This window comes from Brachycentrus maculatus, unplaced genomic scaffold, assembly GCF_059751285.1.
Source record: "Brachycentrus maculatus isolate JH-2025_06_01 unplaced genomic scaffold, ASM5975128v1 h1tg000156l, whole genome shotgun sequence".
In the NCBI taxonomy this organism is placed as follows: Eukaryota; Metazoa; Arthropoda; class Insecta; order Trichoptera; family Brachycentridae; genus Brachycentrus; species Brachycentrus maculatus.
Window position 1 is genome coordinate 309,674 of NW_028280909.1, and position 24,327 is coordinate 334,000.

At 33.0% G+C, this 24,327-nt stretch overlaps 1 protein-coding gene across 1 annotated transcript; it reads right to left on the minus strand.

Annotated features, from left to right (window-relative positions):
• Positions 1–7,908: 7,908 nt before the first annotated feature.
• On the minus strand, positions 7,909–21,112 carry LOC148308612 (uncharacterized). The gene is made up of 11 exons (XM_088261443.1): positions 20,829–21,112; positions 19,774–19,854; positions 18,081–18,196; positions 15,868–15,990; positions 14,466–14,649; positions 12,722–12,836; positions 11,753–11,981; positions 10,967–11,136; positions 10,047–10,157; positions 9,022–9,159; positions 7,909–8,941 (listed from the first exon to the last, which is right to left on the minus strand). Exons 1-11 carry the CDS (start codon positions 21,110–21,112, stop codon positions 8,279–8,281), a joined length of 2,214 nt encoding a protein of 737 aa, XP_088117569.1. The 3' UTR covers positions 7,909–8,278.
• Positions 21,113–24,327: the final 3,215 nt, after the last annotated feature.

The following is a 24,327-nucleotide window of genomic DNA, read 5'->3' on the forward strand; positions in this document are numbered from 1 at the left end:
TAGTACTTAAACATAAAAAAAAAACATGAATTAAAAATTGATAATAAGAAAGGCAAAGGAAAAAGGGAGTTTAGGGAAGGAGGAAGAGGGAAAAACTAAGAGAGGAGGTTTAATGAACAGTTAGGATTCTAATGATAGGTAGTAATAATACACGGGAACAAAATAAAATACATGTGGAGCCGATAAACACCACTAAGTTTGGAGTAAGGTCCTTGCAATATATTGCTTATACTAAAATTAACCAGCTGCCTGAAAATTTACCGAAAACCGTTTGGGACCAAAGAAATGTCGTAAAATGTCCCCTAGGCACGGTAAAACTTAGTAAGAGCAACATTTTGAGTGTGTCCAAATACTTGTTCACAAAATCTGGATTATCTCCAATTACAGGAGTTATCTTTGATGAGATGTCAAAAAATAATGTGAAAATAACTCCTGTAATTGGAGATAATCCAGATTTTGTGAACAAGTATTTGGACACACTCAAAATGTTGTAAATAAACTATCCGGTCAAATTATAAGCTTAAATAATAAAAATGAAAATGGTATTTTCTGGCGTTTCTGCTTGATAAAAAGCTTCTTTACATCTCAACAATAGATGTCTCTAGTGAAGTTCTAGTGAGTCAAGAACAAGGTTTCCAAATTGGTTCATATATATAGAACTTCAAAGAATTTGTTAGTGTGGTTGTCAATAATGGGTAGAATTGGTGAATGTTACACGTGTGTAAAGTGATCACTTAAACCAGCCTATGACGGTCGTCAGCCCCGTAAATGCCCAGACTTCCGTATTCTTCTTCATCTTTGATGAGATGTCAAAAAATAATTAGTAAGAGCACATTATTGTAATATAATTATATAAATAAATTAGTGATCAGGTAAACACTACTGCTATCTCTTGAGGTGCCCTGTGCACCACCAGATGAGGAGGGGAATGAAAAAATAAATGATAAACTTACCAAAGCTATCATGACGAAATTTTTATAACGAAATAACACTCGATTCTGGCACTGGCGATTTCTCTATGACAAGGGGCCAAGCGTAAAGCGGTTTATATATGAAGTGCTGTTAAAAAAACGCAAATAGTCCAATAAAAACGCAAAACGGTCCACTGACTCTGCGGGAGACAGAGAGAGAGAGAGAGAGAGATAAAGAATGTGTATTATTTTATTTATCTTATTTTCCTGTATAAAATTTTTAATAATTATGTACATTGTCCAGAACTTTTATCACTCATCAATTTTAGAGTCCCGGGAGCACAGACCAGAAACAAAATTTCATTTAAAATCCGTAAAATGCCGCCTCCGTAGTGTAATGGTCAGCACGCTCGGCTACCGTTCTGGAGGTCCCGGGTTCGATTCCCAAAGGAGTAAAATAAATATAAGTGTTTTTTTCACTGTAATATTTATTCAATATTACCCTGGACTGGTAGCTGAAGCGGAGGGCTGATCACCTTTCCTTCGTGTGTTAACGATCAAGATAACACTGTGTTTATATAATGCAGTGCCCTATGCACCATTGGGGTGTGGATAAGGGTTTGAATATTCATTCAATATTACTCTGGACTGGTAGCTGAAGCGGAGTGCTGATCACCTTTCCTTCGTGTGTAAACGATCCAAATAACTCTGCGCTTATACGACGCAGTGCCCTATGCACCATTGGGATGCGGATAAGGATTTTATTATTATTATTAAAATGACAAGTCCTACCAAAATTGCCTGTAATACGGCTGTCCAAATTTAAAACACAGTAAGGGACATTTTTTTGTAGTAGGTTTTTTTTGCATTTATGGACTAAGTAGACTCTACTAAGTCCAAAAATGCAAAAAAAAACTACTACAAAAAAAATGTCCCTTACTGTGTTTTAAATTTGGACAATGTGTGTAAATATGTGCAATGTAATGCTTAATGAAATGGACATCAATAATGTTTCTTTTAATACGTTTAAGACAAATATTGTTGATGACTATTTGACTAGTTGATAAAGAAAATTTGTATTATTTGATAAAAACATCTACTGTAAGTTTATTTTTACATTTATGTACAAATATATGTAGATAAAAACATCTACTGTAAGTTTAGTTTTACTTTTATGTACATGACAGTTTATTTTTTTTTAGATTACTTAAGTGAAAACCTCTAATTGGAAGTTTATTTTTTTAAATTTTATTACATTATGTTATTTTTGTTCAATATTCTGTTGGTTTTCCAATAAAAAAAAAAAATAAAACTTTAGAGAGAGGGGGCTAAAGAAACGAGTTTTTATACTCACGATATTTTGAGTGTGTCCAAATGTATGTTCACAAATTTTACACTTAGAGTTCCATCCCCAGATTCTAACTTTGATCGAGTTACGTAATAAGAACTAAGCGTAGTGACAGTCGACCCTTTGGTTACCAAAATCCGATATACAGCATTTTGAGTGTGTCCAAATACTTGTTCACAAATCTGGATTATCTCCAATCATAGGAGTTAATTTTCATATTATTTTTTGACATCTCAACCTAGATGAAAAGAATATGGAAGTCTGGGCATTTGCGAGGGCTTACGACCGTCAAAGGCTGGTTTAAGTAATTACTTTACACATGCGTAACATTCACCAATTCTACACATGATTGACAACCACACTAATCAAATTCTTGGAAGTTCTATATATATGATCCAATTTCGAAACGTTGTTATTGAATCACTAGAATTTCACTAGAGACATCTATTGGTGAGATGAAAAGCTATTGTTCTTCATCTCATATTTTTCAGACTTCTATATTATCGTCAGGTTGTGGTCCCGTGGTTAGTGTCGCGGGCTCTTAAGTCAGAGTTTCTCGGTTCGAACCCACTCTACCACATTTTGATACCTATTTCTAATAATGAGCCGTTTAGGCTCACAGAAATAGTATGAAATTGAAATATTTGTGTATATATATATATATATATACACAAATAAGAAAATGCATATATATATTCATTAGAATCCGAAACATACTAACCATCGACAACCTAAAAAGAGTTTACTATGCTATCGTTCACTCACTACTACAGTATGGCATTATTGCATGGGGAGGCTCATACAACAACATACTGAACTCAGTGAAAATAGTACAGAAAACCATAATTAAAGTCATCTTGAAAAAAAAAAACATATTTCCAACAAAATTATTATTTAAAAAAGTCCCAAATATAGAATCCATTTATAAAAAAACCGCAGTTTTTCAAATACTAAAGGGTGACAACTATTTAAATTTAACAAAGAATTTATCATCGAGATTCTCAAACGATTTTTCTATTCCAAAATGCAACACCAAGCAATTTCAGCAAAACTTCAAATATTTGGCAATCAAACATTTCAATAAACTCCCTAAAGAAATAAAAAAAATAGATGATATAAAAATCCTCAAGAAAAAAATTAAAGCTCTATACATTTAAATCTTTAAAAAAATATATTAAAAAAACTATTATATCTTTTATTATGTAACATTAAACCACGAGTGTAAGTCCCTTTCCAAGCACAAGAGCACAGACTCTTTTATGGAGAGGCACAGCGAATCGAAATATAAAAGTTCTACATATGTATAAATGATTCAAATGTTATTATGTTATAAATAAAAATGTAAATATATTAAAATGTAATATATATATATATATATATATATATATATATATATATATATATATATATATATATATATATATATATATATATATATATATATATATATATATATATATATATATATATATATAATATATATATATATATATATATATATATATATATACATATAAATATATATATATATATATATATATACATATATATAAATATATATATATATATACATATAAATATATTTACATATATATATATATATATATATATATATAACTATATATATATATATATATATATATATATATATATATATATATATATATATATATATATATATATATATATATATATATATATATATATATATATATATATATATATATATATATATATATACTTATATCTTTATACTATATCTTTGTTGAAATGTCATAAAATAATATTAAAAATAACTCAGATAATCCAGATTTTGTGGACAAGTATTTGGACAAAAATGGACTCAAAATGTTCTAATTACCCGACCGAGTTTTTCCAGGGTATGCTTGGCTACAACAGTTTAGAGACTAGAAGGAATGTGTATTTGATTACGCATTTTTATCGATTGTTACGCGTTACTTTTTATGTACATACTGTATCATATCCCAAATAAATAAGTATTCAAATGTATATTATATTCGCACTTATCTGAATGCAACGTTGTGTCAAAATTTCAAAGCAATCCATGGATAACTTTCCGAGACTTGAGATTTCAAACAAGCTGAGACTTACATTTTTACTTATATAGATGATTGCGTCGATTTATGAGCGAGAAAAAAAAGAAAATCAATAAATTTCTGCTCAAAATCGCTTATTGTCAGTGTTAAATGTCGGAAGGAAGTGTATGGCCACTTAGCTTACACGTTTTAGTCATTCAGCCTTAGAGGAAGCTGGTGACTTGAGAACAATACATTATTTCAAGGTGTAGAACTAGTTTTGTGAAAAATATTCATTTATTATTCATTTACTGCCAAAAACTGGATGGTTTTAAAAAATATATATCAATTTTTTTTAGATATATGTATTAATTTGCACAAATTAATGTTTTAGTTTTCATGGGTTCAAAAAATGATACAAATAAAATATTTAAGAAAATCAAAGAAAAATTAATAATTCACACACACACACATGTATATTATATATATGTATTCTTACCCTTATTCGCACTCATGGTGCATAGGGCACTGTATAGTTTTCATGCAGTGCTAGCTTGATCGTTACTAACATGAAGGCAAAATGATCAATCTTGCTCTTTAGGTACCCGTCCAGGGTAATATTAGATAAATATTGAAATGAAAAATCAATTATTTTTTTTTTGTCCTCATGGGAATCGAACCCGAGAACTCTAGCACGGTAACCAAGTGTGCTAACCATTACACTACGGAGGCGAACATATGTTAAAGTAATTACAAAATGCATTTTCATCATTATCATCATTTTTTTATAATTTGCATTAGTAAAATATAAATTTTTTTAAATATGCTTTTTCTCAAATGATGGAATTTCTTTTTCACTTTTTTATGGGACTGTGTCAATTTGTGAATATTTCCTCCTGAACCTCCAGCATTGTAGATAAATGCGTTAGCCATTACTCTAAGACTTGTGTACCATGGTGCTTAGTTGGTGTGCCTCGGAAGTAGTCTAGTTTTGTGAAAAAAACACAGTTACTCCAAATTTTGATTTCTTGTATTCAGTTAAGTAGGCTCACATTTCGCATTAAACATAATATGTCAAATATGTTACCATAATATGGTAAATATGCACCTCTGAAATTTCTTAATTTCGTAGGTATACCTTGAATAGAAAAAAATTGCGGAATATAGCTTTAAGAAGGCGGAAAAAAGCAAGATTATTCGCTGTTTTTCGTTGTTGTTGAATTAATGTCTCAAAGACCATTCGCTGTTTTTCGATGCTGTTGAATTAATGTCTCAAAGACCATTCGCTGTTTTTCGATGCTCTTGAATTAATGTCTCAAAGCCTCCCCAACGCCCACCGTTCTGGCGTTCCGCTCGCGTGAGCGGCGATTTCTTTATTATTTATAGTCTTGAAAATTGTCTTTTATTTTCTTTTATTGTCATTATTGAATCGTGTCGACATTTCTGCGGCTCACGTACACTGCCCAGCAAACAGAGAACACTTTCTTTCCCACTTCCTCCATCTTTTGACGGCTGTTTTTGCCGCCAAATTATGAACACTGACACTTTACCGGTGTTGCCACTAAAACGTATTATGCCTACATATAAATAATTATGCAACTGGTTATGTGAATTTTCATTAGCCTTTCAGAATACACCTACAGTATCGAACAGATAAATTGAAACAAAACTTATTTTTGCTGTATTTTCGTAAAAAGTTTTGTTTATTAATTATATCAAAAATTAATATTAAATATGATCTCATTTGGACTCAATCAAAGATTTTACTCTTCTTGGCATCTATTATATAAGGTTTTGGCACGGGATGCCATTATTTAGTCTCGAAACCATACCTGAGTTATGGACAAAATGAGCTTTTCCACCGCAGTGCAATCAATTTTGGAGAGCCGATTCTTACAGATTGCCGAGTGATTTTCAATTAGGTTTATGTCTGGCAAAATTATTGACCAGTACAACACAGTTCATTGTTTCTGTGTGAAATATTTCATATTTTTTTTGGATTTGTGGCAGGGGGTTAAATCCTGCAGAAATATTCCATTACCATTTGACCTTCGTTTTTGTATCTCTGGTAGTATCTTTTCCAGTAGAATTGGGTGATACTTCTTGCTAGTCATCACCTCAATCTCTGCAAGAAGCAGCCCTAGTCCATAATACGAGGAATATCCCCAAAACATTTTTTAGAGGGTGTTGAAAATACGAAAAATGTTTTGTTTAAATTAATCTGTTCGATAACAGTATCGACATATAGATGTCATTCTGTCACTTGTTGTTTATTCCTGAGGATTGTGAGTTGGTGTACTGATAAGGTGATTACTAATAAAAATTGATTTTTGATTTTTAATAAGTTTATTAATGAAAACACGATCATGCAATTTATTTTCTTGGCATAAACTTATAATATATTATAACTTAAAATCAGCGATAAAGGGAAAAAAATAAATTATTAACATTTTTTACTTCTAATTTATTCAATACAACATACATACACCTACTTTTTCTTTCATATTTAAGTATGTATATTTTTTAAAGAAAAATATTTGTGTTTTTATTATTTACACAAATATTTCAATTTTATATTTACTGTTTTTGTGAGCCTAAGCGGCTCATTATTAGAAATAGGTATCAAATTGTGTTAGAGTGGGTTCGAACCGAGAAACTCTGACTTGAGAGTCCGCGACACTAACGACGGGACCACAGCCCGACACTATATATATATATATATATATATATATATATATATATATATATATATATATATATATATATATATATATATATATATATATATATATATATATATATATATATATATATATATGTATATATATATATATATATATATATATATATACATATATGTATATATATATATATATACATATATATAACTTTATATATATATATATATATATATATATATATATATATATATATATATACATATATGTATATATATATATACATATATGTATATATATATATATATACATATATATAACTATATATATATATATATATATATATATATATATATATAACTATATTTATATATATATATATATATATATATATATATATATATATATATATATATATATATATATATATATACATATATATATATATATATATATATATATATATATATATATATATATATATATATATATATATATATATATATATATATATATATATATATATATATATATATATATATATGTATATATATATATATGTATATATATATATTTATATATATAAATATATATATATATATACATATATATATATATATATATATATATGTATATATATATATATGTATATATATATATTTATATATATAAATATATATATATACATATATATATATATATATATATATATATATATATATATATATATATATATATATATATATATATATATATATATATATATATATATATATATATATATATATATATATATATATATATATATATATATATATATATATATATATATATATATATATATATTTATTATAAAAATTGTGTTATTCCACATTTGAAATTTAAATTAATTATACATAGATAGTGACTGTCGATTATTGTCAATTAATGGAACATTGCAATCACTTAGTCAATTTTTTTATTCTTTATCATATTGTGTACACGATTTTTAAAACTCTTGTTCAGCCCACTGTCCTCCATAATTCTAACACGTCGTATTTTCTTGATAGTCCTAAACTGACACGGTCTCAGAGTTGATCGGCCGCCACCGTAAGGCAAAATGAACATCCCTCTGTAGTTCGTGGTGGCCAGTTTTTGAAAGACACAATCTTTGTTATTGGCGCAGCGCACCGGGACTTCCACGACGCTCTGGCTCCAGTTGATGTCCTGGACTTCCAGACTGTACTTGCAGGACTGCATCCTCTTGTCTTTCAAGGAGCTGGCGATGGTCGACTGGGTGGGAGGACGACACCCACTGTATCTGGGTCAGTCCAGGTGATATTCAGCGACTGTCGAGATCAAATTCGGATTGGATTGAATCAAGGAGTGCTCTATGGAAGAAGAAACGTGAGTTTTGACAGGCGAAGAAGATTTGATGGCTCTTTTGGGAGAAGAAGGCGCACGATGCAACGTATTATCTGATTTCGAAGATCTGGTAGCGAAAGATGAACTGTATTTGATTGGAGAATCAAGGAACGGAGTGCATTCGTTCACGTCGTCTAAAGAGTACGACGTTTTGATCGGAGACACTGCACACTTGACAGACGCCAGCGATAGGCTTTTGGAAGGATTGGACAAGATTGGCTTCTTCTTTTTGCTTGGCGTTGGCTTGACGATGGTGACAGTAGATCTTTGTGATGCGGAGGATTCTGGAAGGCCCCGGAAGCGGGCTGAATTGCATGAATTGCAGAATTTTTCTTCTCTGATGCAGGCGTGGAGGCGCGCCAGGAAGGCAGAGAGGGTGGCAGCTGTACCGGCGCGCATGGCTCTCGCCCTGCTCCTTGGTGGCTGTAGAACTCCTCGTACCCTGACTCCTTGTTGGCTGAGAGCTCCAGCCAGTCGGCGCACCAGAGCCGCTCGGGCCTCGCAAGAGATCGATCTCAAACGAGAGACTGTTCTGATGAGGTATTCCACGAGAATAGCATCTTCCTGGGAACATAAATCGTTCAAATCATATTTATTGATCACCAACTAACTAAGTAACCATCGCGACTGTTGAAAAGACATACCAATTCCAGACGCAGCAAGCATTCCTGGGGTCTCTCACCCCAAACCACTATAGTAGCTAGGTCCTGTGCGTCTAAAACAGGCATCTTCAGACCTTCGAGCCACTCCATTAGCAAAGCTGCTATTATTCTCAAATCGTCCTAAAATTATAAAAAAGACATTTTTTAAATATAAAGTATTAAAGATATTTATTATACAGAAAATCCGTTCAATAATTGGAGTCATTTGTGATCCAAAAATGCCAGCCAAGCTAAAAGGAAAAGTCTACCAAAAAATTGTCAGACCCGCACTCCTCTATGGCTCCGAATGCTGGACGATGTAAAACACCTACTCTAGGCAAATAGAAACTGCTGAAATGCGAATGCTTAGGTGGTCAGCTGGAGTGTCCCTTATAGATAAAATAGAGAGTTCACACATTCGCGGAAGCCTGGGTGTAACAGGCATCAAAAGTATGGTAGAGGAAAATCAATTGAGATGGTATGGAAACATAGGACGCAGAGAACCTGGACATATTGTGATCTAGGCAATTTCTGTAGATCTTCCTCGAACAACATCTAGAGTAAGACCAAAGAATTCATGGATATTACAGAAAAATAACATGATTCGGGCATGGCCTAGGTAACACTGTCAATGAATGAATGACCTATGACCCGAGGTCGAGGAGAGCTGACTCCAACAGTCTACAAAGAAAGTCTACAGTCTTTAAAGTTGGGATGGAACCAGGAATTAGAAGAATTAGTGGTTCGTTATTTTTACATTTTAATTAACTTTTTTTACAAAGATGTTAGTAATTTTAGTATATAAACCACTGAGCAAGATTTTTGTTTACTGGTTTCTAGAAGTTTTCTTCCCCCGTTTCTTCGTCAGGACAATCACTATACCAGCATGCAAACAGCGCTACACGTCACTATCATGGCACTATTCTTGCATGGTTAAAATAATCAAAAGTGCAGACTATCCAGCATTTGTAAGCATAATTTGGTCACTCAAAATATCGTGAAAAAATCCATGAGACTTATTTCATTACCTCTGTAGAAATTCTCAAGAAGGCTTCAGCTCTCGTATTGAGATCAATTTGGAAATTCCTCAGGTACTTTTGACGTTCTTCGGATAGGGTCGAGTGATCCATCAATAGAGCCTAAAACATAAATTTATTTTTGATCACACAATTATTTTCCCTCTTCCTTCTTATAGATCCTCGGATCTGTCATTATCCGTATCTTGTGACGTGGACTATCAGCTGTCACCCCATCACATTGGAGGTCTTCCAGGTGGTCTTCTTCCTTCTGGTTTCTCTTGAAGATGAATTCGGGCCGATCATCACAGAGACATGTGACTGGAAATTGTTTATGACATGCAATCAAATACGACATGGCCGAAGGATGTGATCTATTTCAAATCTACTCACCTCCACTGCATCATATAATAATAATAATAATAAAACCCTTATCCGCACCCAAATGGTGCATAGGGCACTGTTTTATATAAACGCAGTGTTATCTTAAACGTTTTACAAATGAAGGAAAGGTGATCAGCCATCTGCTTCAGGTACCAGTCCAGGGTAATATTGAATAAATATTACAGTGAAAAAATCATTTATATTTATTTTACCCCCCCCTTGGAATTGAACCCGGGACCTCCAGAACGGTAGCCGAGCGTGCTGACCATTACACCACGGAGGTTGACAAATCATATAAACGCAGTGTTAATACATGAAGGAAAGGTGATCAGCCCTCTACCTCAAGTTCCAGTCCAGTGCAATATTGAGTTAATATTTGAGTGAAAAATCACTCACATTTATTTGACCCCTCCTCCTCGGAATCGAACCCGATATTAAAGAACGTTTATATTTTATTTTGACTGGATTTTTTGTCCATTACATCCGAAGACCGTTAAACAGAGGTCCATCATATCGAGGTTTTACTGTAATTTTAAAAGACGTTATACCTCAGCAACTATCGACGGTGTGGCGATCGGTCTATCCTCAGGAGTTGGAGCTTCTGAAGTTTCCTGATTCTCTTCATCATCAGCATCACCAGCATCTTCAACATCGTCTACAGGCGATGGGGCCGGGGCAGGCGTGAGTGGACCCATGATGCATTGAATTGGTGTCTCTTCTAAAATTTGATTAAGCTTTGAAATTATGAGGGTTTAGACAGGTCACTTATATAATTTTTGATATATCAACACAGTTGAAGAAGAATATGGAAGTCTGGACTATCATAAGCTTGGTTAAGTGATAACTTTACACACGTGTAGGTAACATTCACCAATTCTACCCACGATTGATAACCACACTACTCGAATTTTTGAAACTACGAAAAAAAAGTTTTTTTTTTACATTATTTTTTGACATCTCAACCACTTGTTTGGTGAACTCATATTTGTACTCGGCGAAGACCAAGATAATATGACATATATATAAAAAAACTCTTATAAAGAGCCATAGGCTGGTTTAAATGATCACTTTACACACGTGTAACATTCACCAATTTCTACCTATGATTGACAACCACACTACTCAAATTTTTGAAACCTCTAGATTTATTGGTCAAACCCCAAACAAGATGGTCCGATGACATTAGGGATGTGGCGGGCCTGCACTGGAAGAGAGTAGCAGTAGAAGAGAGTAGAAGTCCAAGAGACCAGGAGACCTTTGTTCAACACTTGTGTCCAGTGTTGAACAAAGGTCTCCTGGTCTCTTGGAAGATGGCTTAAGTTAGCGAGTATTACCGTTTTCATCGATTTTCACTTCTTCAGTTTGTGTTGACATTTCTTCTGCTTCTCGTCTCTTCTTGGTGCATTCGCAAGATTGGATTCTGGATTCAGATGCACAATTGCTTCTGGCTTTTCTTGCGCGAAGAACTATGAATGAAGTCGTCGGTGGTCTGATGGTGTAGCCGTTCCCTGGCCCTTCACAGCCGCACGACCTCAGCAGCCTCTCGCAAAGGCAGTAAACTATCTGAAAAATCAACTGTCGTTTAGGCAATATACAATACTTATAGACAAATGATAATGAACATTCAACAACGTCAAATATCAAAAATCGTCAATTTTCAGTTGTAAATATTTTCGGAATGCCCAAAAAATTTACTTTATCCCAGCAAAAGCGGCATATTTTTTACTTAATATTTACCCGCTACAGGGAGGAAAGTGTTGTTTTTGTATTTTGAAAAAAAGGTATTGTTTACTTATTTTGTTAAAAAACTAAATATTTTTCAGATGGAGAAAAAACATTCAGGTTTTATATAAAAAGATTTGTTGCACAGTAAAAAGTGCAAAGGGTGGCTTCATTTATTTTTAATACATTTTATTATATTTTTAAACATTAAAAACGATCTCCTGAAAAATCAAGTCTTTTGATATTTGACGTTTTTCAAAGGAGTGAGCGACATGGCATGGGAAGATGACTTCAGAACGTGCTAGTCTGAAATACCGTTGGAAAAGTTTGAAAGGTTGAATTATCTACCTAACGGTGGAAATTGACCGGAGCATTTCGTCGTAACGCAACACGTTACGATGCGAGCATTCAGGCAGTCAGTAGCCAGTCAGCCGAGCGCTCCATCCATAGTTTCGGATGCTCGCTGATGCTCGCCGCGAGCGATGTTACGACGTTATGTTACGACGAAATGCTCCGGCCAGTCTCCACCTTAACAGTTCAGAGAACAAATATTAAAGTAAATTTAAAATGAAAAATACTACCTTTGGCAAATATCGGAAAGCCCTTTCTTCGAGTCCATGTAGGGTAACTTTTTGTCTATGAAGATGTTGTAGAAGTCCGAATTCGAGCTGCTTATTTCTTTCCTTCAACGGCTCCCTGAAAAGTACAAACATACTCATTAAAAAAATGTAACTGACTAAATGAAAAAATTAACGAATTAATTAAGTAAATTGGTTCATATATATATAGAACTTCCAAGAATTTGAGTAGTGTGGTTGTCAATAATGGGTGAATGTTACACGTGTGTAATAAAGTGATCACTTAAACCAGCCCATGACGGTCATCAGCCCTGTAAATGCCCAGACTTCCATATTCTTCTTCATCTTTGATGAGATGTCAAAAAATAAGTAACTGACTAGCTAACCATCACGCCGCTTCTCCACAGAGGTAGGCAGAGAGAATGGAACGCTACACCAATCTGTCTTTGCAAACAGCCTTCGCTTTTACAATATTCATAATCTCTTCATACATACCAGCCGATTATTCCGACTCCTGACCTGGCCACGCCCAAGAATTTGAAATATTTGATCATACCAAGTTTTCTTCGGTGTTCTTCAGCTCCAAATGATGCGAAGTAGACTCGAGTATGGCTCAATAATTTGGAGACCACATGAGCTAAAGTACTCCTTATTCATATGCTCCAAATCTCAGAGGGGATGTTCCGAAGCGGGATTCTTCTACTACTTTACATTTAGTACTTTGTAATTTGTATTATTATTAAAACGCCTTAAATTTAAGTTCGTCATGTACACATATATGTATATATATATATATATATATATATATATATATATATATATATATATATATATATATATATATATATATATATAATATATATATATAAATATATATATATATATATATATATATATATATATATATATATATATATATATATATATATATATATATATATATATATATATATATATATATATATATATATATATATATATATATATATATATATATATATATATATATATATATATATATATATATATATATATATATATATATATATATATATATATATATATATTTATATATATATATATATATATATATTATTATTAAATATATATATTATTAAAACGCCTTAAATTTAAGTTCGTCATGTACACATATATGTATATATATATATATATATATATATATATATATATATATATATATATATATATATATATATATAAATATATATATAAATATATATATATATATATATATATATATATATATATATATATATATATATATATATATATATATATATATATATATATATATATATATATAAATATATATATATATATAAATATATATATATATATATATATATATATATATATATATATATATATATATATATATATAACGTGGTAATATTCTTCTTTGTAAATTAGTGGGTGTATATTATTAAAATAAACAATGTGTTGCTTTGTAATTAAAGAAACGACAATAAAAGTTTATTCTTAATTAATCTTTTATAAATTACATATTATTTGACAGTTCAACAAACACAATATTTTGCTATCTGATGTCTCTTGTTTTTCCCAGTGCGACGCATGGCAACATCTGGTGGTAGATTTGCGCGATCTGCTTTACCGACTGTCACAATATTGAGAGTCGGTACTATATGAATTGAATAAAATCTATAGTTATTTTATTTTCATACATATTGATTACTTGATAAATTAATTGAAATTAATTAAATTTAACCTTATGCTGAAAACTGCAGTCTGCGGTAGAAGGTATTTCTCAAAGTGATGTACTGCAGAAACTTGGACTGCAGTTTGCACCGCCCTCGACCGCCTTGATCTGACGCGCCTTATGGCCTCGTCAGCACTGACGCGCAACGCGTGCACCAGGTAGCACGCCACCAGCACGCCAGTTCTTCCGAGACCTGGAAAGTCAATCAGTTTCTGAACAAGGATATTGTTTTGTCATCTCAACATAGACGGAGAAAAGAATATAGACCAAGGGTGGCCAACCCGCAGCCCGCGGAGCAAATCACACATTTTTTCCTTTAGTGTACACAAAACCACCAAAAGAATATTCCATCGTGCGTAGTTCGGATAATATCCCATATATTGGAGTAGTTTACTATCCTGGCAATTTCAAGACCCATAATGGCGTCAAGTAGTAAAGACATTGGACTAAAGAAGAGAAGAGTAACAGAAGAATTGAGAAGTTTTTGAGACAGATGGACTATAAAATATTTTTTCATGGAATTTAAAACAAAACCGATATGCCTGATATGCAATGATTCTGTTTCTATCTTGTTAATGTATAATATTAAACGGCATTATGAGGTAAACATGCAAATAAGCAAAAAGTACTTAATATCCATCTTGTCTATCTTGCTTTGAATAATAAAATTAATTTTGTTTTACTGCCCGGTAGGAAATCTCATTTCTATAATCTGGCCCGGCTACTGAAAATGTTGGCCACCCATGACATAGACCAATTAGTGGATTTTGGTTTCTTATAGCTAAACTAAGTTTTGTTTTAATCTGCGTTGGGAACAAGAAATATAAACCGGTGTGGGCCAGTCAGGGACTTGTTAGCGTTTGCTCATTGCTGGTACAAAACTACTAAAACTCTTCAGAAGCCGGACTGTTGACTGTCGTCAACAGGTCTTCCATTCCACTAGAAGAAGATATTTTGTGTCCTTGCTTGGTTTATGGTACCAATGTCGTAGGAAAGTCAATCAGTTTTTGAACAAAGATATTATTTTGGCATCTCAACATAGATGGAAAAAAGTTTGTAGATCAATTAGTGCATTTTTGTTTCTTCTAGCTAAACCATGTTTTATTTTAATCTGTGTTGGGAACAGGAGGGATAATCTAGTGTGAGCCAATCAGGAACTTGTCAGCATTTGCTCATTGCTGGAAGGAAACCACGTTGCACTCCTCAGGAGAAGCCGGACTGCTGACTGTCGTCAACAGACTTTCCGTTCCACTAGAAGAGGGTTCGGCATTTTGTGTCCTAGCTTGGTTTATGGTTCCAATGTCTTCACTAGTTTATCATGTATGATACCACCTCTCGTGAGAGTTCCTTATGAACTAACATTCATCAGATGTCGGATAGGTCCTCTCCCAGGCTTCTGCACAGGTCTTACCTGCATGACAATGTATGGCAACTCTCCCTTCTCCAACAGCGAAGACCAGAACCTTTACAGCATCCAAGAGTGCTCGAAGGCCAGCAGCTCCGTAGTCTCTCCACGCGAAATTGTAATAGAATACTGCAATATATGAGATAAATTTTTGCATCTTGCTTCTACATTTAGAGTAATAAATCAGTAAAATTAATACCATTTTGATAATCAGTGAAAAATTTGCACTTATTCGCTAAAACCACGTTTAAAAGTTCAAATAATCATTTACATAATGTGAATTTAAATGTACAAATGCATGTATAAAGTTTATTTTTTAATATTTTACCAAAGTCCTTTATACTAAAATTTTTATTTTACATATCGCTTACTCCTTTCAACAATGTCATATGTAAAAAAACTTTTTTCAGGAGATCGTTTTTAAAGTTTAAGAATATAATGAAATGTATTAAAAATAAATATCAAGCCACTTGTTGAATTTTTACTGTGCAACAGATTTTTTTAGGTAAAACGTTGTTCGAATGTTTTTTCTCCAATTAAAAATATTTAGTATATTTATAAAAATAATTAAACAATACCTTCTATTCAAAATGGAAAAAAAAACACTTTCTACCTTGTAGCAGGTAAATATTGAGTTAAAAATATGCCGCTTTTTCTGGGATACAGTACATTTTCTGGGTATTCCGAAAACATGCACAACTGAAAATTGACGATTTTTGATATATGACGTTGTTGAAAGCGATATATGAAAAGAGAAACGTTTATATTTTACTTATAAAAATACTTCAATTTCATACTATTGATGTAAGCCTAAGCGGCTCATTATTAAAAATAGGCATCAAATTGTCATACAGTGGGTTCGAACCCAGAAACTCTGGTTCATGAGTTCGAGACACTAACCACGGGACCACAATCCGACACACATGTAAGACCATATTCAATATTGTTTTATTACTAATAATTATAGAAGGGTTTAAACAAACTTTTGTTATTCATGCAAGGATTGTATTTAACCTAGTTTTGTCATTTACAAATATCGCTCACTCCTTTCAAGAACGTCATACATAAAAATCGTCAATTTTCAGTAGTGCATGTTTTTGGAATGTCCAGAAAACGTACTATATCCCAGCAAAAGAGGCATATTTTTAACATAATATTTACCCGCTACAGGGCGGAAAGTGATGTTTTTGCATTTTGAAGAAAAGGTATTATTTAATTATTTTTTTTAACATACTAAATATTTTTCAAACGGAGAAAAAACCTTAAATTTTTACCTTAAAAGATCTGTTGCAGTAAAAAATTCAATAAGTGGCTTGATATTTATTTGTAATACATTGTATTATATTTTTAAACTTTAAAAACGTTCTCCTGGAAAATCAAGTTTTTTGTTTTATGACGTTCTTGAAAGGAGTGAGCGATATATAAGACCATACCCAACATATTTTTATTTCTCATGATTATAGGAGAGGTTAACTTATTTTGTTATTAATGAATACGGAATCATATAAAGCTCCAACTTTTATCATTTAATGTATAACATAATACTGAACTTGGTTTTATTTCTCGTGATTAAAGAAGAGTTTAAGTAACCTTTGTTATTCATGTAAGGATTGTATTTAACCTACTTTTGTTATTCATGGAAGGATTGTATTTAACCTACTTTTGTTATTCATGGAAGGAATGTATTTAACCTACTTTTGTTATTTATGGAAGGATTGTATTTAACCTACTTTTGTTATTCATGGAAGGATTGTATTTAACCTACTTCTGTTATTCATAGAAGGATTGTATTTAACCTACTTTTGTTATTCATGGAAGGATTGTATTTAACCTACTTTTGTTATTCATGGAAGGATTGTATTTAACCTACTTTTGTTATTCATGGAAGGATTGTATTTAACCTACTTTTGTTATTCATGGAAGGATTGTATTTAACCTACTTTTGTTATTCATGGAAGGATTGTATTTAAACTACTTTTGTTATTCATGGAAGGATTGTATTTAACCTACTGTTGTTATTAATGGAAGGATTGTATTTAACCTAATTTTGTTATTCATGGAATGATTGTATTTAACCTACTTTTGTTATTCATGGAAGAATTGTATTTACCTACTTTTGTTATTCATGGAAGGATTGTATTTAACATACTTTTGTTATTAATGGAAGGATTGTATTTAACCTACTTTTGTTATTCATGGAAGGATTGTATTTAACCTACTTTTGTTATTCATGAATATGCAAGGATCGTAGGTGAATCCACTTGATTCCAATGGAGGTCCGCAGTGAGCATGCTCCCCGGCTGCTTGAAGGTTTATAATACTCTTAATTCCCCAACTAAAAAAAAACACATTAACAAATACTTAATTTAAATACATAACTTGTACATAGACCTAAGTATGGCTACGCGTTGAAGGCTGCTAATCTAACGAAAGCTATCCTCATAAATATAATGAATTATCGATTATGAATTATGATTCCCTAATACAACTATGATGTACCTGTATCTCTCAGGCGAACGTGTGGCAAATCGATGTATGGTAGATATTCATATGGTGATATAAGGAAAGAATGGAAGGCTGACATTAGCATTATCGATAAAATTAAGAAAGGCGTGTTGAGATGGTTTGGGCATGTCGAATGAGTGAAGAGGGAACAGTAAAACAAATTTATGTAGCGAATGTGGTTGGAAATAGAGGCAAAGGATGACCAAGGAAAACTTGGCATCATCAAGTATTTCAAATACTAGCGGGTATGTATTAGGAGATGCATGGATGTGGAAGAGGCGAAGATTGTTTGCAAAGACAGATTGGCCTGAGGATTTATTCTCTCTGCCTACCCCTGCGGGGAAGTTAGCTTATTAGTTAGTTGGTTACGTATTTGTAAACTTAAAACTGACACACTAATTACAGAAAATGCTTATCTTAACCTTTAATTCTTTTCCGTTTATCACCATTCGAATATCCATGATAAGGTAAACGCCCCTAACACTGACCTAGCCCCTATTACTGACATATTTCAAAGTAACTGCAGATAATAAGACACTGGTTCAATTATTACTAATTTTTCATATTGCCAACACTGCGCAGCCATACGTGTGTTATGTGATGACAATGTTTTACCTTCAATATTTTGATTTTTAAATCTTTTTATTTTTTATGCTTTCTATTTTTCGATTTGTACGCTTTTTTTATTTGTTATATTCAAAAAGTGGGGGAGTTTCTGTGAAATTTTGAAAAATATTTTGTGTAAATTTTTATGAATTTTACCTATGAAATTGATGAATATGCTTATCTCAGCCTTTAATTTTTTCCTCGAAATTCATTTTTTTCATCTTCACACCATTCGAATATCCATCATACATCGTTTTATTTAAAAAAAAAAATCCGATTATTTATCAGTTTGTGCTTTTATACAACTAACTGACTAACCATCACGACGCTTCCCCGCAGGAGTAGGCAGAGAGAATAGAACGCCACACCACTCTGTCTTTGCAAACATTCTTCGCCTCTTCCACGTTCATGCATCTCCTCATACATACCCGCCGATTATTACGACTCCTTACCTGGCCACTTTCAAGTATTTGGCATATCTGATCATGCCATGTTTTTCTCGGTCTTCTTCTGCTCCTTTTTTCCAATTACATTTGCCTCATAATCGTGCTTTTATATCATTTAAAAAAGTCTTATTTTGTCATATAAAATGCACATTGTTTGAAATTTTTGTAAATAAGTGTTACGTATGAAATTGTTCAATATGATTGTACCTTGCATTCTTTCATCATAATACCATTTAAACATCCTTATTTTTTTTGGTTTTTATTCTTCGATTTTTTTGGTAAGTGGTTTTTTGTCATATTCTAAAAACACATTTTGGTGAAATATTTAGTTAAAATTTTTACGAACAAGTTTTACCTGTGAAATTGTTGAATGATGTTCCACGTAGCGATGGAGGCCGTGCTGGGTCGAGCCATCGCCAAGATGTCTTCCGTTATCCTATAAAAATGCCAATTTCATTAAAATTCTAAACAATAGTAGAGCTATCGATTGACGAGAAGTGAGAAGGCAAGAAATTCCGATCGAAAAAGGTCAATAACTATTTTTAATAACATTTTTAACCAAATAAAAAAAAATACATTCACACACTATAGGGTATTAAAAAAAATTACGACTCCATATAAATATAGTTCCAAAAATTTGAGTAGTGTGGTCGTCAATCACGGGTAGTACACTCACACACATATTCTTCAAAAGCTTATCTGTACACAATGATGCGTAGGGCACTGTATCGTATAAACTCGGTGTAATTTTTATTTTGATCGTTAATTGCATGAAAACAAAGTGATCATCAGCCTTGCGCTTTTTGTACCAGTCTAGGACGATAATAATATTTTAAATAAATTTATATGGGAGTGAAAATCGCTTGAAAATTTCTTTTGACACCCTTGGGATTCAAACCCGGGACCACCAGCATGGAAGCCAGACGCACCAAAAATATACCGAATCACTTATAATATCGACGGCCCCTACGTAAAGTACTCTATCTGTAAATCTGTAACTTTACTGGAGAGAGCTTAGAAGATTTGTACAACGTATTTTATTTTATTTATCAACGGTTTTATCTGAAATTCTAAACTAGTATTATACATTCAAAAACACGATTAAAAAATGTATTAATCGTTTTAAAACTTTATGCTTTGTCAAAATTAAGTAGTTAGCGCTTTAGGAATTCAGTTCATTTCGAAAATTCGATGTAGATAGCCTGAAAACTAGGCGTAATTTATTTTGTATATATTTTTTGTTTGGTGTATGTTATCAACTGACCGTTATCTACTTTTATGTAAACGTATAAGACGTTATCTACATCGAATTTTCGAAATGAACTGAACTGACGAGTCCATAGTGAATTCAGACCAATTGGCCTGAGTTGAGTTGCAGACCACAAATCACTGATTAAGATGTTAAATCACCAGTGAGAGTATACTCCCTGCAGTGCCAGCTGTTCAGGTGGCCAGCGGTGCGCACACTCGTATTTACACCCAGCCCCGCCGCACAGCAGCGCGCACTGGAGTCCCGCAGGGGCGAGATGTCGCGCCCGCTCTCCAGCGCGCGAGTACTGCGGCCGCGCGCGGTAGGGCTGCGGCCCGGGGGCCTCCTCGGCGCCCCCGCGGGAGGAGCCCGACCCCATGCAGGAGCCGTCCTCCAGCACGCGCCCGGAGCGCTTGCAGATCATCTGGGGCAGTCTGGAACACATGGCCTGGTTCAATAAATTTTTCGTCAATTTTTTTTCAATTTAGCACATACTTCTCTTTTGCAAGAGAAGTTTGTCAGGTTTCTACTGCTCCACCTTCAATTAATTAGCTGATCCAATTCAATGCCTTCCTTTCTTTTATCGATATATCGTAGTCGTACAGGAGAAAGTGACTAACTACCAAAACGTAAAATGTTCAGGAGGGCCATTTAAGTCACTTTTTCTTGGCAAGAAAATAAACACCAATGCAGTTAGTCAATTTTAACAAGTCAATATGTTATACTTACAAGTTTAAAATCCTTTAGGATTTTTTCAGGGCAACATTAAGTTAGTAAGATATCAAATAGTCAATGATTACGTTTTTGTAAAACAATGCACTTGGTCACTTTCTCCTGTATGACTACGATATACGAGTATATAAACACACATATACACACACATAAATAAAATAAATAAAAACTCTTATCCACAACCCAATGGTGCATAGGGCACTTCATCATGCATACGCAGTGTTATCTTGATCGTTAACACATGAATGAAAGGCGATCAGCCGTCCACTTCAGAGGGACCAGTGAAGGGTAATATTGAATAAATATTAGAGTAAAAAATCACTTATATTTATTTGACCCTCCCTCCCTTATAGGGCATTGCGTCATATATACGCAGTGTTATGTTGATCGTTAACACATGAAGGAAAGGCGATCAGCCCTCCACTTCAGAGGGACCAGTGAAGGGTTATATTGAATAAATATTATAGTAAAAAATCACTTATATTTATTTGACCCCCCCTGGGAATCGAACCCGGGACCTCCAGTATGATAGCCGAGCATGCTGACCATTACATTACGGAGACGGGTAAATAGACTATATAGTTTGATTCCTACTCGTAGTAGGTACTTTAAACTATAGTAGTTTCGTTGTACGCGCCTTTTACGTACATTTCAATAAAAAAAAATTTACATTTAAATGTAATATTTCATTACTTCAGTAGCAATACAGGTACATTCCCATATTATATATTATTATATTTAATTTTTAATAATTTAAAAGCATAATTAGGATATTATTTCGAGAAATAAAAATACTTTGTGTTTCGATCCACTCACATTTTTATTAACCAACTAGTTTCGGCAACAACCTGTTGCCCTCTTCAGGGTTTAATTTATGACTTTAATTTCTTGTCCGCCTCCGTAGTGTAATGGTCAGCATGCTCGGCTACCGTTCTGGAGGTCCCGCGTTCGATTCCCAAGGGGGGTAAAATAAATATTAGTTTTTTTTTCACTGTCATATTTATTCAATACTACCCTGGACTGGTTTCTGAAGCGGAGGGCTGATCACCTTTCCTTCATGTGTAAACGATCAAGATAACACTGCGTTTATATGACGCAGTGCCCTATGCACCAATGGGGTGCGGATAAGGGTTTTATTATTATTATTATTAATTTGTAGTTTAATTTAGTCATAAATTTAAAATGCAAGCTTAATTTTAGGTTTAATTTAGTCATAAATTAAACCCTGAAGAGGGCAACTAAAACCGAAACTAGTTGGTTAGTAAAAATGTGAGTGGATCAAAACACAAAGTATTTTTATTTCTCGAAATAATATATCAATATGATCCACAAAGTTAATGCTTTCAATATTCAAAAGCATGATTAGTAAACCAAACGGAATTAGTTTTTACCCACTGGTACAAATTTGACGTATTGTTATTTTTACCTAGGGGTAGCCGTGTGGCTCATATTATCAATAATTCATACTTGTATTATTTGCCGGGCGTATCGATATGTATCACTTTCAAAATTGGGCATTTCCGTTCAGAAGCAGGTCGATAAACGCAATAGTTCCATTTTCACTTCTAACTAAGTAACTAACTAACCATCACGCAGGGGTAGGCAGAGAGAATAGAGCGCCACACCACTCTGTCCTTGCAAACATTCTTCGCCTCTTCCACGTTCATGCATCTCCTCATTCATACCCGCCGATTGTTACGACTCCTAACCTGACCACTTTCAAGTATTTGGCATACCTGATCGTGCCATGTTTTTCTCGGTCTTCCTCTGCTTCTTTTCCCGCTAACATTCGCCTCATAAATTTGTTTTACCGTTCTTTCCTCACTCATTCGTTCTACATGTCCAAACCATCTCAACACACCTTTCTTAATTTTATCGATAATGCTTATCTCAGCTTTGCATTCCTTCCTTATTTCACTATTCGCACATCTATCATACATCGTTTTGTCGCACATTCTTCTGAGAGATCGCATTTCGACTGCATTCAGTCTACTTTCATTCTTCTTTTGCCAACTCCATGTTTCACTTCCATACATTAGAGTTGGAAATTTTCACTTCGATTTCATTTAAAGCTTTTCTCTCTGACGTAATGGAGAAAAGCTCACCTAATGTACTCGTATTGCTAGATCAGGGCTGTCCAACGTTTTTGACGCATGTTGATAATCAAAAATCATTGTCCTACCTCACCTAACCTTACCTAACACTTTATTTATCATTTACCGTTAATTTTTAATAAAAATTTCCCTTTTTTATTGATTTTTTTTACAAAATGCATATTTAAATACAATATTTTGAGTGTGTCCAAATACTTGTTGTTACTTCCAAGAATTTGAGTAGTGTGTTGTCAATAATGGGTGGAATTGGTGAATGTTACACGTGTGTAAAGTGATCACTTAAACCAGCCTATGTCGTCAGCCCCGTAAATGCCCAGACTTCCATATTCTTCTTCATCTTTGATGAGATGTCAAAAAATAACATATTTAAATAATACAAAATAGTTGGTAAATAAACAATACATTTCATATATAACGTTTTTACCTTTCTAATAAAGTAGATACTTGTGTTTAGAGAGGGAGTTCGTTCTACAATTTTTTAAATTAAATTAAATTAAAATAAAAAATAAAAAATAAACAATGATAATAATAATAAAACCCTTATCTGCACCCCAATGGTGCATAAGGCACTGTGTTATATAAACGCAGTGTTATCTTGATCGTTTACATATGAAGGAAAGGTGATCAGCCCTCCGCTACAGGTACCAGTCCAGGGTAATATTGAATAAACATTAGAGTGAAAAAATCACTTATATTTATTTTAACCCCCTTGGGAATCGAACCCGGGACCTCCAGAATGGTAGCCGAGCGTGCTATCCATTACACTACGGCAAAAATAAACAAAGCAAATTAAAAGATAAAAATATTATTTGGT